This window comes from Crocuta crocuta, unplaced genomic scaffold (genome assembly GCF_008692635.1).
Source record: "Crocuta crocuta isolate KB4526 unplaced genomic scaffold, BGI_CrCroc_1.0 scaffold332, whole genome shotgun sequence".
NCBI lineage: Eukaryota > Metazoa > Chordata > Mammalia > Carnivora > Hyaenidae > Crocuta > Crocuta crocuta.
Window position 1 is genome coordinate 2507599 of NW_027532025.1, and position 14080 is coordinate 2521678.

Consider the following 14080-nt stretch of genomic DNA (forward strand, 5'->3'; position numbering starts at 1 on the left):
CATCTACTTTACTAGCATTTAAATTTTATAAGGATAGAGAATATTGTCTGCTTATTGTCTGTTTTATTCCACCCTGTATTTTTAGCAACTAGGTCAATGTCTGACACATAATAGATGCTCATTAAATATTTGGTGACTGAGTGAATGTAAAATCAGAACAAAACCTGATGCTCTGACTCTAACAATCATTTACTCCAAAAAGTGAAGAGAAGGAATGGTAAGGACAGACTATGTAAAACATATGCTATTTTATTATTTATTTAATTCCTTACCTTATTAAAAAAAGATTTGAGGTATATGTAAGATAAAAGTTATATTTCATATATTTATATTACCTTTTTAGGAAAGGTTTATGGTACAACAGATCTGATTTAAAAGCTAACTTCACAGGCATTTAATATTTGTGTGACATCAGGCAAATTATTTTTGTTACCTAAACTTCAGTTTCCCTCACCTGTAAAATAATAATGATGTAAAATAATAATGTATAATAATTCTTATATTGTAGGTCACTGGAAAACATGAATAAGGGCCAAGTTATTGTTGTCGTCCAAGGCTTATGGTAAGAGCTTAACAAATGCTAGCTATTATTGCTATTGTTTGCTGTGCTGTTTATTCTTTATTAATTAATTCCCTGTAATTTTTTAAGTTTTGAATTAAAGAGCCTCATTATAAATTGTAAATCCAATACATCAATAGGCTTAGGTATTACAAACCCAATATACTGAGTAGGTACACACCATATGGAGGCCATAATATATGGGCCCAGTGAGGGACTTATATTATTGGCCTCCTGAAAGAGATAATTATTCAACTGAAACCCTGAGAGGGACCACTCCTGATTTGGATGAGCCAAAGGTGTTACACAAACTGTCCACACATTCTGATTCATGACTCCAAGCTCTGCCTACAACAAAATAATGTGTTTATTAAAAGCATCAATATGTGGGATGTATCATGAAGTCTAGCTAAGAGTAGGCATCAGTAACATAAGGAGGTGGGGTTTCTACAAGTGTACCTTCCAATCAGTCATTCCATCATTTTCTTAAATTCCCAACATACAAACTACAAGAAAAAAATGAACAAAATGTGTATAGCTTTTGTACTCAAAATGCTTAAAATCTAGTTTCCATGAGGGCGATACCCAAACATAGTAAAAATTACCTAGCAATGAAAGATAATAATGGCAAGTGATGACATAAGGCAATATAAGTTCTACCACTATGAATGACATAAAAATTGCACTCATTAAGTCAAAGGAGGGATAAAGTAAGGAAGTTATGTGGCTGTATCCGCTTCTTGGAAGATAGACACCCTGTTCTGTTTCTTAAAAGAAGAACACAATTGAGACAAGCATGACCATAGAGAGAAGGGATTCCCACTGCAGGAAATAGCTCTAGCAAGTGCTCAGAGGTAGAAAAGGGTACAGTGTCTAAAAAAGAATTACTTCATTGAATAAACCTGGTAGAAATGAGCATGATGAATGTCTGAATTGTAGTAGAGTAGTTAGGCATCCAATAAGCATATAATGACTTTAAAGTTTATGGTTTTGCCTTTTTCTTTCTCTCAAAATAATTTAAAAAGCATTAAGATAAACAAATCTGGGGGGAAATATAGAGAAATCTGGGACTCAGTTATTGCAATCATTTAACAAATATTTATTGAGCACTTACTATGTACTTGGCATTGTTCTTGATACTGATGATTTAGAGACTTGAACAAAACAAACTGAAATCCTGGTTTCCATGGAGTTTACATGCTACTTTATGTGCATGTGTGGTAGTGATGGTAATAGTGGTGGAAAAGGGGATGTTATATCTGAGCCATTTCTTTAAATGGGCTTAATTCCTAGAATTTCTTAACATGATTTTTACTGAAAGCAAGTCTATTCAGTGGCCTAAACTTTATCAGTTATGAGTTAAATTGATTTAGTACTTACTATATGCTAAGATTTTTTACATTGTTCACCTGCCATATCTCACATAATTCTTATAAAACCCAATTGGTATTATTATTTCTATTTTTCAAATGAAAAAAAAATGAATTTCAGGTAGGTCAAAAAATTTTTGTGCAAAAAAAGTTTCTGCATAATAAGTGGGAAAAATAGACTTAAACATAGTTCTTTTGGAATCCCAAAAACCTATGCTTTAAAATCATTATGCTACAGGGGCAGCTGGGTGGCTCAGTCAGTTAAGCATCTGACTCTTGAACTTGGCTAAGGTCATGATTTCATGAACAGTGAGATCAAGCCTTGAATTAAGCTCTCTCTGCCTCTCTCTCTCTCTCTCTCTCTCTCTCTCTCAGAATAAATAAACTTAAATCATTTCGGTATACTCTTTTTCTAAAAAAAAAGTTCTTATATTTACTCCCAAGGGATTTCAAAAATAAGAGAATTCTTGAATCTATGAGGCAGGCAGAAGGATTAACTAGAATGAGAAGTAAAAGTAAACTAGGTCAAGAGATCTAAGCCCTATATTAGGTTTGCTTCTGACACAGTATGGAATAGAGGAACTAGTCATTTCTTTTCTCAATCTTAATTTTCTTATCTTTGAAATGGGTCTAATACTTGCCATTCATATTTCAGAGATTATGCATTTGTGTGTGTAAATGGGTATGTTTAGAGCAGTAGGGTGAAAAGGGGAAATATTAAGATGGGGAACGTAGAATTATTTAGAAAAACAAAAAGTATCATCTGGATATGTTATTATCAGTATCATTACTTTCAAAAATAGAGCCATTTCTATAGACAAGATGATATGGACATCTGGTACAACTTTTTATGCTTTCTTATCAAAGACATAGTTTTGGTACAACATAAGCAATTTGAGATGATGACTTACACATCTATATAATGATCACATTGCCCCTTTTGGTGTGAGCAGTCTGAAATTAAATTGTTCTAATCATATTCTTTAAAAAATTAAAAGATAAATCCAAGTCAATATGATATGAATATTTATCAAATTCAAACAACTTAGAGCTAACATCAACAAAACAACCCCAGAATATAAATAATATCCTTTGATTAAAAGTTTTCATTCCTTTCCTTCTTCAGAAAGCTCTCCTTCCAGAAATAGGTGACAAGTAACACAATTTCTAAATAGTTAGATTGTGATGATCAATTCCCACAGCATTGGCTTTAGCTCCCATTTATTTGTTTTGCCTTATTAATTTACTGTTCAGTCTTGCAAGACCCCATGCTGTATCCATTTCAAACTATTTGCAGCTCTCCAAAGTGCTCTACTTCTTATTTCCACGTTTTTGTCATTCCCTCTACCTGGTATGCCTTCTTTACTTCAGGCTGCTTGGCAAAACTCCATCAGCTGTCAAGATTCAACTCAGAGGTGACTTCACAGTGAAACATTTCTTGACCAGTCCATGTAAAATTGGCCAGTGTTCTGTTTTGTTTTGTCTCTACAATGCGCTGTAAAGACTTCCATTACTAGTCCTGTAATATTTCAAACCACTTATTTGTGCATATGTCCGTTGCCTTTCCAGGACTGTAAACTTCTTGAAAGCAAAAACTGTTTTCTATTGATATTAGTTTCCCAGACTCCAGCACAGGGCAAAAATCACAACTGTCCTTCAAAAATCTTTTCACAGATGAATGAATAAATGGTGATCCATGAATCACATTCTGATAGCTGTAAGTTCTATGTGTGTGTGTAGAGTGTGTGTGCACTATATATACATGTATATTGTGGGTGTACTATATATAGAGAGATGCATATGTATGGCATATATATTCAGCACAAGTTTAATGCCTGTGTTACATAAAAACATATATGAAATATAATGAAATATCCCACTCTCAAAAAATTATTTTGACTATACTATATCATAAATGTTCATTTAACAAAACAATCATTGTAGAACAAAAGAAGGGATATTTATGGCTTATTCTGTGTAGAAAAAAATAAATAAATAAGAGATGTTTCTATTTTTTGAATCTTAACCACCTTAAAGTTTTGGGTCACTGTAACACCAATCACATTAAATCATGTAAACCTAAGAGGCTATATACACTATGAAAAAGACTTTACAAGAACCAAGCAAATAAATAATTCTAGGCACAAAGAAATAAAATCAAATACTTTAAAATGTAACTTGAAATAAAACAAAAATTAAAAAATAAAAATATCAGATAAGATTTTATTGTGCCAATTTGATGAACTATCAGACCACAAGTGAGTTGTAAATTCTTTTGCAAACATTGCTGTCTCAGAAGGAAAAGATAACCCGAAAAGAAAATTATACAAGAAAGTTCAAGAACTATTTATCGAAAGGAATTAAGCACATTTAAAATTGGAGTTAAACAACTCAAAGCAAGGTTTTATGTGTTGTATGTGGCAATGATGTGCACGTTCTGAACTTCCACTGAAGTTCAGACTAACCAAAGTACTAAGAATGTATTATCCAAAAGGCATCTGAATTAAGATGTTGTTGGTAAACATCTTTTCATTTCTTTGCTTATGAATTTAACTGAGAAAAATTACAGTTCAACCCAAAAACCACTGATAATAGTCATGAGTAAAAACAAAACAAAACAAAAAAAATCCCAAAACCCATATTAAAGTAACTTTGGACTCAGGTTTTCTTGCACATCTGAAATATGAAAACGGACTATCAAAACAACTGTTATCTCTTCATCTAAAATTATTTATGGAATTTCTCTGAAAAAAATTAAACACTTTGTTCTTTCAAAAAATATAAGGAGGGAAATCATTTACAATTCATTGAGCTTACAGGACAATGCATGCCATACACCATAATTAGGAAGAGGAAATGGTGACAGAGAAAGCCAAGTTGACATTTGGGCACACTCTAGTAGGCTTTTAAATATCTTTCTTTGCATCTTGTTTGCTAGATCCATCATAGGCATGGGGGGAAAAATGATTGCTACTTTTAAGGTTAACTTCAACCTTAAAAGTAGTAAAAAGTAAATTCTGTAGAACTCTGTGAAATGATCCATGGAATGCTGTCAGGCTATAGTTGTAAAAGCATTGGTCATCAAAACATAAATACTACCTGTTTGAAATTCAAATAGAAAACAAAAAGTCTTACAAAAGAGTGAGCAGCAGGGAGCACTTTAATAAAACTTGTAAACACAGAAAACAAAACTTTAGTGCCCAGACACATTAAAAATACTCCCCAGTAAAATAAAAGGGGAAAACACTTGACATTGATATGTTTTGAAGATTCTTATTTTAGGTATTAAATCTTAACTGCCTTAATTTTTTTTTTTTCTGAAAGGCAATCATTTTTGGACTTCCTTCAATAAGAAACACAAGTTCAAAAAGCTAACAGAGATGTAATTCACTTAAATTATGCAACTGGAATTCCACAGCTGGCCTGTCTGGCTCACTGCTGAATGAACAGTGTCAGAAAACCTCTCCAATAATAACGCAGTCCTTCCGGACAAGGGGCAAATCTCCCAAACTTAGGCTCAACTTCGGAGGCTCATTAGCTACAGCAAGTGAATGGCAGCGGGGTGACCGGTGGGGCAGTGGCGCCCACGCAGCTGAAGCAACGAGCCCACCCCAAGCAGAGGATTTGTATGATCAATATCAGCAACTTCCAATGATAATAATTTGTTTATATGAACAGGATGGTCAGATATCCCACAGATCGTATCCTAATGCCATTAGAACCACTAAATTTAATCCTCGGCTGTTAATCAATTAAGCTGCACGAGCACAGGCAGCTCACAGCACTTTTTAAAAGAAAGACTTTAAATCCTAATCTAAAGCATGCTGTATAGCTTTTTATCTTCTCTGATTTCTTGGTTCTGGCCTACCTAAATAATGTTCATCTTGTCCTCCCCCAACTCCACCCCCCAACTGTGAGCCTGAACCTGAATAACAAACAGTTAAACCTGAAGGTCACTTCACAGCAGCTTCCAACATGCTCCCCCAGTGAGGCTGCTCGGCAACAATAAAACAAAGCCCTTGCAACCACCTGTAATAATCTGCCTGCTCAGCCAGCAATCGGAAAAGTCCTGAAGCTACACAAGGTAGACATTTTCTGCAGCTGGTTTAACATGTATATTGTGCCCAGTTGCCGGCTCGCCTCCTCTTACCTTCACGTTAGTCCGGAGTGCACAGTAACATGCAAAGAACATTGCAGTAAATAAGGAGCATATGGACCGGTATTCAGCTTCTCAGCACAGCGCAAGCCCCACACACACGATCCTGGGCATGTGCTACTAAGGAGCATCCGTTCCCTCTGTCAGTTTGAAAATGCATTGATCTCTGTTTTCTCTGACTACAAAACGACATGTCTTGAAGGCACTGAGTGAGAGCTCAAAATCTCTTCATTGGCTATATATAGCATTGTGCCCAGTAATTTCAATTAGCTGAGAATTCAGCATCTGAAAGTTAAGACTTCAGTTGCTTTTCCTTCTAGCATTTTAAATCACTGGGTTAAAAAAAAAAAAAAAAAAAAGGGAGGGATGAATGAGCTCACTCAGGAAGGAGGGGGGGGAAAGGTGAAGAATGAAATTTAACCAATGAGTTACTTATATTTCTGGAGAGCCCTGGTGTTATCCTATTAGATACTTTACAGCGGACTGCACCGGGTAGACTCTAAATGAAGAGGAAACCCCTTTTCCTTAGGAGGTTTAATATGGGCTCTGCACTAGATTCCAGGCTGTTCTGATGCAGCACCCTGTTTGGCCAATACTACAAATCACTGCAAACACATTTCATTCTGCTTTTTCATGTGGAATAAGAACAAGACCAAAGGATCATGGTCTCTTAAAGTCCCCTAAATGTAAGCCGGCTTCCCCTGGGGTGATCTGTGGTTACATGCCTGAGAAATACCACCTTCTCTTTCTTCCCTGTCCTGTAATATCTGTTACATCTTCCAGAGATATCTAAAATTACTAGGCTTGTTACCAAAACACTGCATCTATTTTTTCCAAAATTAAGCTTTATTGGTAAATTAAAATCAATATAGAGGATGGGATTGGAATGAAGATAGAAAATTCCAGGGGATAACATAACCATAGATTCAGTAGTTATTGCTGCTGAATAATATGTTCAGCTGGCTCAGGGAGGGAAAGAGCAAGAGAGAAAAATAAAAGCTTCTGCCCCCATGAATCCATACGGGGAAAAAAAAACTTAATTCAAAAACATCGTCAGATCCCACTGTCTGTTGTCATTCCAGTCAGGCACCGGAGGCTGCAAATTAACTCAATTTTTACTGAGCCAAAAGGACAAAGTCCAATTTAAGGTTCTAAACTCTTATTTCCAGCCTTAGAAAGCCCTAATTCTCAGCTAGAATTCTAAAGCTATCTGGTGAAATGCAAGCAGAAATGAACAGTTCTCACTGCAGCAAAAATAGTGGGAGGAAAAAGAGTGGTTATGTCTTTGCCACGACGTTCCCCATCAGCTTACAGCAACAGGGAAGATCAGCATAACTCACTAGAAAAAGCTGCAGTGACTTTTAGGATTTTTCTTTAATATGTTTTGCATAAGCCACCTCCCCTCTGGAGCCTGCAGTGGTGCTGAGGCACTGTCAGAACCACTGGGCATTTCTCCTGGGCAATGAGGTGAGGTGGCTTCAGGAGGAAGCAAGGTATTTAAGGGAGAGAAATTAAATGAAGAAGAAAATCAGGATTTTCTATTTCTCCCTTAATGACAAGCATTCAGAAAGTGTCGTCAGTTCTGACTAAATAGCTATTTTGGGCTGTCATTGTTTGTGCCTTTTTTTAGGAAGGAAAAAAGGCAATCTTATCTTAAGCTGGAGATTCTCTAGCATCATACATAAGAGAAGGCAGCTACTTAATTTGATTCCCAGTTCCGTCTGTCATATGAGCCTAGGTAATTACAAATTGTAAGCACTTGCAGCACAACCAGGGACTTCCAGGACATTAAAACATCAACATGGAGGCCCAACTCTCATCATTCCACAACTTTTATTAATGGCTTTAAGTGCAAAACCAAACATTTCAGTTCATAACACTTTTCTCCCCTGAGGTCATAGCAGGTCACATTTCCTGCAGCTACTTCCAGATAAACAAGCCCAAACATAGCAACTCACTAACATGAAAAACTTAGAATTTTAAAGCACATTTTCTCTATTGGGGGTGTAGAAGATTCTTAAAAACCAATTTTTTAACCTGTCAGTAAGTATTGTTAAGCGTGGTTTTTTTTCCAATTAGGGATTGTGGAGGGGAAAATCAATTTTATAACACCTTTTTTATTATTTTAATAGACCCTAGGGTATTTGGATGTCCCAAAAGAAACAGAAAGGAGCTGGGAAATGTTACAAATCTCAGAACCATTTACAGGGAAGAATTAAACAAAAACGAAGTTACAGGTGAAAAAGCACATGTAGGTTTTCCTGGGAGGCAATCAGGGACAACTTCTGAAAAACTTCAGATACAGTGTTAATGTATTTACTTTCTTTTTTTAAATGTTTAGTTATTTTTGAGAGAGGGAGTGCAAGCAGAGGAGGGGCAGAGAGAGAAGGGGACAGAGGATTTGAAGCAGGCTCTATGCTGACAGCAGACAGCCTGATGCAGGGCTCAACCCACAAACCTCAGGATCATGACCCAAACCAATCATTAATAGAATGAGCCACTCAGGGGCCCCAATGTATGTACATTCTAAAGAAAGTCTCTTCTTACGTTGAAGATCTGCTTAAAACTCCTCTGTACACCTATCTACCCCCATAGTATCCTGGTAAGGACCTGAGCCAAACCTGTAGATTTACTGCCTAATTTGCCTAACTATATTAGGACTGCTGACTTACTACTCTCATTTTATAGATCCAACTATCCTCTCAGTGCAGGAAAAGCACCAACCACAATGACAATGTCCCACTAAAAGTATTCCCTACTTTTAGGCAGAGTTCAACAGGACAATGTACCTACTAAAAGAATAGCATTTGCTATGGTAGAAGGAAATGTTAACTGGCGAAAAGATAATATAAATTCTATAATATATTTGTATATAATAAATGATATATCAAAATGATATATTTTGATACAGCATAGTAAATTTAGGTTCCAATACTCATGAGCAAGGAGTCCTGGAAAACTAGTTCCACCTCAGATCCTCTCTTTTACCGTTTATAAAATGGAGATGTCTAAAATGGGGATAATACTTCACTCCTAGTGTCATTGAGAAGATTAAAGATAAATCCCATCAGTGAAACAGTCTAGATGGATCAAAATTTAAGTATAAGAATTGAAGTAATAAACATATTAGAAGAAAACAGACTTGGTTTTGGTTTTGATATGTAATAATGGAGTGGAGAAACCTGAAGCCATATAAGAAAAAATAAACAACTGTGACTATATAAAAATATAAAACTTCTGGTTGGCTAAAGTATATACACAATGACAAATGGCAAAATGGGAAAAATGCAACATATTCAATGGAATATTTCCTAAAAATACAAAGAATTTTCATAACTCACTAAGAAAAAGTATGAAACTGAATTAAAAAAGAGGTAAAGAACATAAAGTGGTAGTTCAAAAGACCACAAAATATTTAAAATGTTCCACGTCCTTCATATTTAGGGAAAAGAATAAAAATTAGAAAAGATTTTTTAAATTGATGTATCAAGTACTAATGACGAAGACTTTATAAAGGGCATCAAATCTATGAAATATTTTAAAAGACAGATTCTCTTTGATGTATTGATTCCACCTGGACTCCTGGGAATTTATACCAGATAGATGTAGACATAGAGATAGAAATACACATACACATATATACATATGTATTATAAATATCCATTAACACAAGACTTGTCTGTAAAATTACAATTTATCTATACCACAGGATACTATGCAATTATTAGAAAAATATGAGGTACATGTACAAATTCTTATATCAAGAGATATTCAAGTTACAATCTTAAACATAAGAGAAGGTTGCGTAAACATAAAAGAAGAGTTTGTATAGTATGAGCCTATATTTGTGTACATATTTATATATAATTGTGGTAGAGGGGTGTGTGTGTGTAAATTTTGACAGTGTTCATCACTGGTGATTGGGAGGAGGCTTAGAAAGAAAGGGAAATCAGACATTATTCCTTTCATTTTTCCTTTTACACTGTCTATATACTACAGGGGCCTCACCTACAATGAACTATTTATCCAACTATCCTCTCTCAGTAAAGGAGAGAAAAAAAGACACAGGAAGGGAGCTGTGAGGGGATTTGCCTATTGATCATGACACAAGGAATGGAAATGTAACTATTCCTGAGGATGTTAGCTCCTGAGTACTTCCTATAGGGTAGACATCCCCCTAGAATCCATGCAAGTCTAGTGTGTAATATATTTTTCTTAAAGCATGGCCTTTAACACAGGCCAACTACTGTGTTTCTTAGATGAAAAGGTAGCTATCAAGTAAAGTTGATTCTTGTCAATTTTTACCTTAAGCACTTAATTTAGAATGTGACATCTACATATATTTAGTTTGCATTTCTCTCTCTCTCTCCTCTTTATAATAACAGCAACAATGTCTGTTAATATGGACAAATAATTCATGTATCTGGACAAAATTTCCCTTAAATATGAAATAAGGAAGTCATAGTGTCTAGTTCTTTCTTATATACAGAGTAACTTTGGTAGGTTTCTTACACGCAGAATAACTTTGGTAGGTTTGCTTGCTTTTTGTTGTATTTAATTAGGACAGATAAGATATGTTTAAATGTTAAGGATCCACTAGATTGTATTACAGACGACCAATTATATCAGAATCTCAGGAGATAGAACCTAGGCACCAGTATTTTATAAAACTTCTCAGGTGATTCTAATGTGCAGCTAGGTTGAGAATTATTTAAAGCAGGGTCAGCTGCTGGTTCTGTAAAGGACCAGATAGTGAATATTTTATACTTGCAAGCCATATGATCACTGTCACAACTGATAATTCTATTACAACTACTCAACTTTGATGTTGTAGTGAGAAAACAGCCATAGACATTGCATAATGTGTTCCAATAAAACTTTATTAATATACATTAAAATTTGAATTTCATATAATGTTCACATGTCAGGAAATATTATTCTTGATTTTTTTTTCAAGCATTTAAAATGTAAAAATGGTTTTTAGTTTGTAGTTTGCCAATTCCTACTCTGGAATGTCAAGCAATGGTTCTCAAAGTGTGGTCCTTCAACTAGCAGGATCAGCAAAAGCTGGGAATTTCTTAGAATGCAACATTTCAGATCATACCCCCGACCCACCAGACAGAAGCTCTATGTTTGTAGCTCAGGAATCTCTGTAAACAAGCCCTGCTCCTTGTGGGTCTTCATGTAAGCTAAGGTTTAGAAACCAAGTCACACATTGATCATGGTGTATGATTTTTTAAGGCACTGTTTAATTCCGCTCAGAGAAGGTATGTACATTAAAGAAAGATTGGGAAGTCATTGTCATGGAGATGTAATAAATGTCATAGGAATTAACAAAGAAAACCTAGAAAAAGTGTGGAATTAAAAAACTGGGGGATGTATGTTTGAGGCTTGAGGAGATCAGGCACATAAAGATCTGAGACTAAAGGGAGAGCCAATAAAGGGAAGGAAACATTGAAATGAAAAGACAAACTGAAGACAGAAGCTAAGAAGTCAGAGTGTTTCATGATGGGGAGAGCTCAGATGTTTGGAATCTGCTAAGAAGTCTGGTAGGGTGAGGATATAGAAATGATTGTTAGATAATGATAGCAGTTATGACACCCATTTTCATGTAGTGGTGAAGCATATGCCATATTAATGAGTCAGAGTTGGTGTGGAAAATAAGAAAATGGACACAAGGGAAAGTGGTGGTTATCCTAAACAGGTTGTATATGAAGAAGGAAGGAGACTAGGGAGTAGTGTGATATGGAATTGATATGGAATATGATTAGGAGAAGTTTTCCCTTTATTTATTTATGTATTTGTTTATTTGTTTGTTTATTTATAAGATGGGAGAGGCTTGAACATATTTAAATTGTTATGAGAAAGTAGAGAGAAGGGTGAAGAACTGAGCAGAGAGAAACACTTGCTTGTGCTCCTGAAGGAGTAGGAAGATTAGGATACAGAATGCACATGGAATCAATGACTTTTGGTACTTAAGGTGGCACTCCCTTTGTAGTAGGGGGAAAAAAGAGGGTGAGGAAAGCCATCAGCTTTTATTTTTGTTTTGTTTTGGTGGAAAAGTTGAGACTTTCCTGTATGATGGTCTTTATTTTCTCTATACAGTTGAAGGCAAAGTCATCTGCTAAGAAGAACAGGGACAGAGAATATCTGAGGTTTAAAGGCAGTGGAGAATGTTCAAAAACACCTTTCCAGAGAATAGAGAGGAGGCTGTTCAAAGATCAGAAGTGTGTGTGTAAGGGTGACATCAGCAAGGTGGCAGAGTTGGCAATACCAGCTTTTGTCCCTATGCAAAAATAATTAGATAGCTATCCATGAATGAAAATAGCCCTGGGAGAACTCACAATTCTAATTAAGAACATGCAGCAAAACACAGTAGAATAATTGAGACTAGCTACACAAGAAGAAAGAGCTGCTGTTGTGCCAGCCAAGAACCAGGTAAGCCATTTCTTCCAGTTCTGCACATGCCCCAGAACTCAGAGCTGGAGCTACTCCGTGCACACCCATGCTTCAGATCCTAGCTCCATGATCACACCACAACCTGCACTTCAGACACTAAACGTTGCCACCTGAGGTTTGCCTTCACCTCAGATCCCAGTGCTGCTATTGCTCCATGTGAGCCTGTACTTCAGACCCTATATCCACAATTAATCCATAAATTCCTGTACTACACACCAGACCCTAGAGATATAATCACTGCACACATGGTCAATCTCCAGAACCTGACTCCATGCCACTCCACAGGTGACACCAGTGCCAGTTCAAGTGCACCCATGAGCTAGACCTGGAAACAAGAGGTATACCATTGGCTATGACATTTCATAAGGAAGAAAAAGAAATCAGGGGGACCCTGGAAGCCATCACCATTAAAGATCCCAACAGCACTCATCTCCACTTCAGACACCCATAGCTTTGGCGACTGAGGACTCCTACAGTCTTTAATGATGTTGTCCTCAGCTGGCAGAGACTGCACTGATGAACCCTCTCCAGACTCAGAACTGTCAAACCCCATTCAGCTGGTGTCCTCACACTCACCTGTAGGTGAAGTTATTTCTGTACCAAAACGAGTCTGCAAAATTAGGAAGAAATTACTTTTTCATTAAATGCTTGGACATCAACCAAGGCCACAAGAAACATGAAAGAAGGAAAGGGAAGAGAAGGGAAGAGAAGGGAAGAGAAGGAAAGATGACACCAGCAAAGCCACAAAATAATTTTCCAGTCACGGACTCCAAAGAAATATATATCTTTTAATTACTGGAAAAATAATTCAAGATAATTGTTTTAAGGAAACTCAGTGAACTACAAGAAAGCACAGATAGACAACTCAACAAAATTAGGACACCAATACATCAAACAAATAAGCCAAACAAAGGTAAATCATTACAAAAAGAGCTAACATATTCTGGAGCTGAAGAATATGATAAATGAAATGCAAATTACAATAGAAAGCATCAACAACAAACATGATAAGGCAGAAAAAAGAATCTGTAAACTTGAAGACATATCATTTGAAATTACACAGTAAGAGGAACAAAAAGGAAAATAAAGAATGGAAAAGTGTGAAGAAAGCCTACAAGATTTATAGGATACCATAAAGAAGACCCATATACATATTATAGGAATAGTGAAAGAGAGAGAAAGGAAAAAGAAGAAGGCTTATTTCAAGAAATAATGTATGAAAACTTCCCAAATTTGGGCTTGATTTGTATACCCAGGTATATGAAGCTCTAATGTCCCCAAGAGGTTCAACCCAAACTGGTCTTCACCAAAACACATTATAATCAAAGATCAAGAGAGAGGTTTGAAAGCAGCAAGAGAAGTGACTTGGCTAATACAAGGGAATCTCCATAAAGCTATCAGGTGACTTCTCAGCAGAAACCTTGAAAACTAGAGAGTGGGATGATGAAATTAGTGTGGTGAAAGAAAAAATATTGCCAACTAAGAATACTTGACCCAACAAAACTGTCCTTCAGAAGTGAAGGAAAGAGAGTCTTT

At 36.0% G+C, this 14080-nt stretch overlaps 1 protein-coding gene across 3 annotated transcripts in view; it reads right to left on the reverse strand.

Moving 5' to 3' along the window:
- DLG2 (discs large MAGUK scaffold protein 2) overlaps positions 1-6136 on the reverse strand; it is a 1377464-nt gene extending 1371328 nt beyond the window's left edge. For all 3 annotated transcript variants that reach the window (XM_077776205.1, XM_077776203.1, XM_077776202.1), the window contains exon 1: positions 6080-6136. In XM_077776205.1, coding sequence (XP_077632331.1) covers positions 6080-6121 — 42 coding nt within the window. In that variant the 5' untranslated portion in view covers positions 6122-6136. The remainder of the gene's footprint in view (positions 1-6079) is intronic.
- Between the last annotated feature and the right edge of the window lie 7944 nt (positions 6137-14080).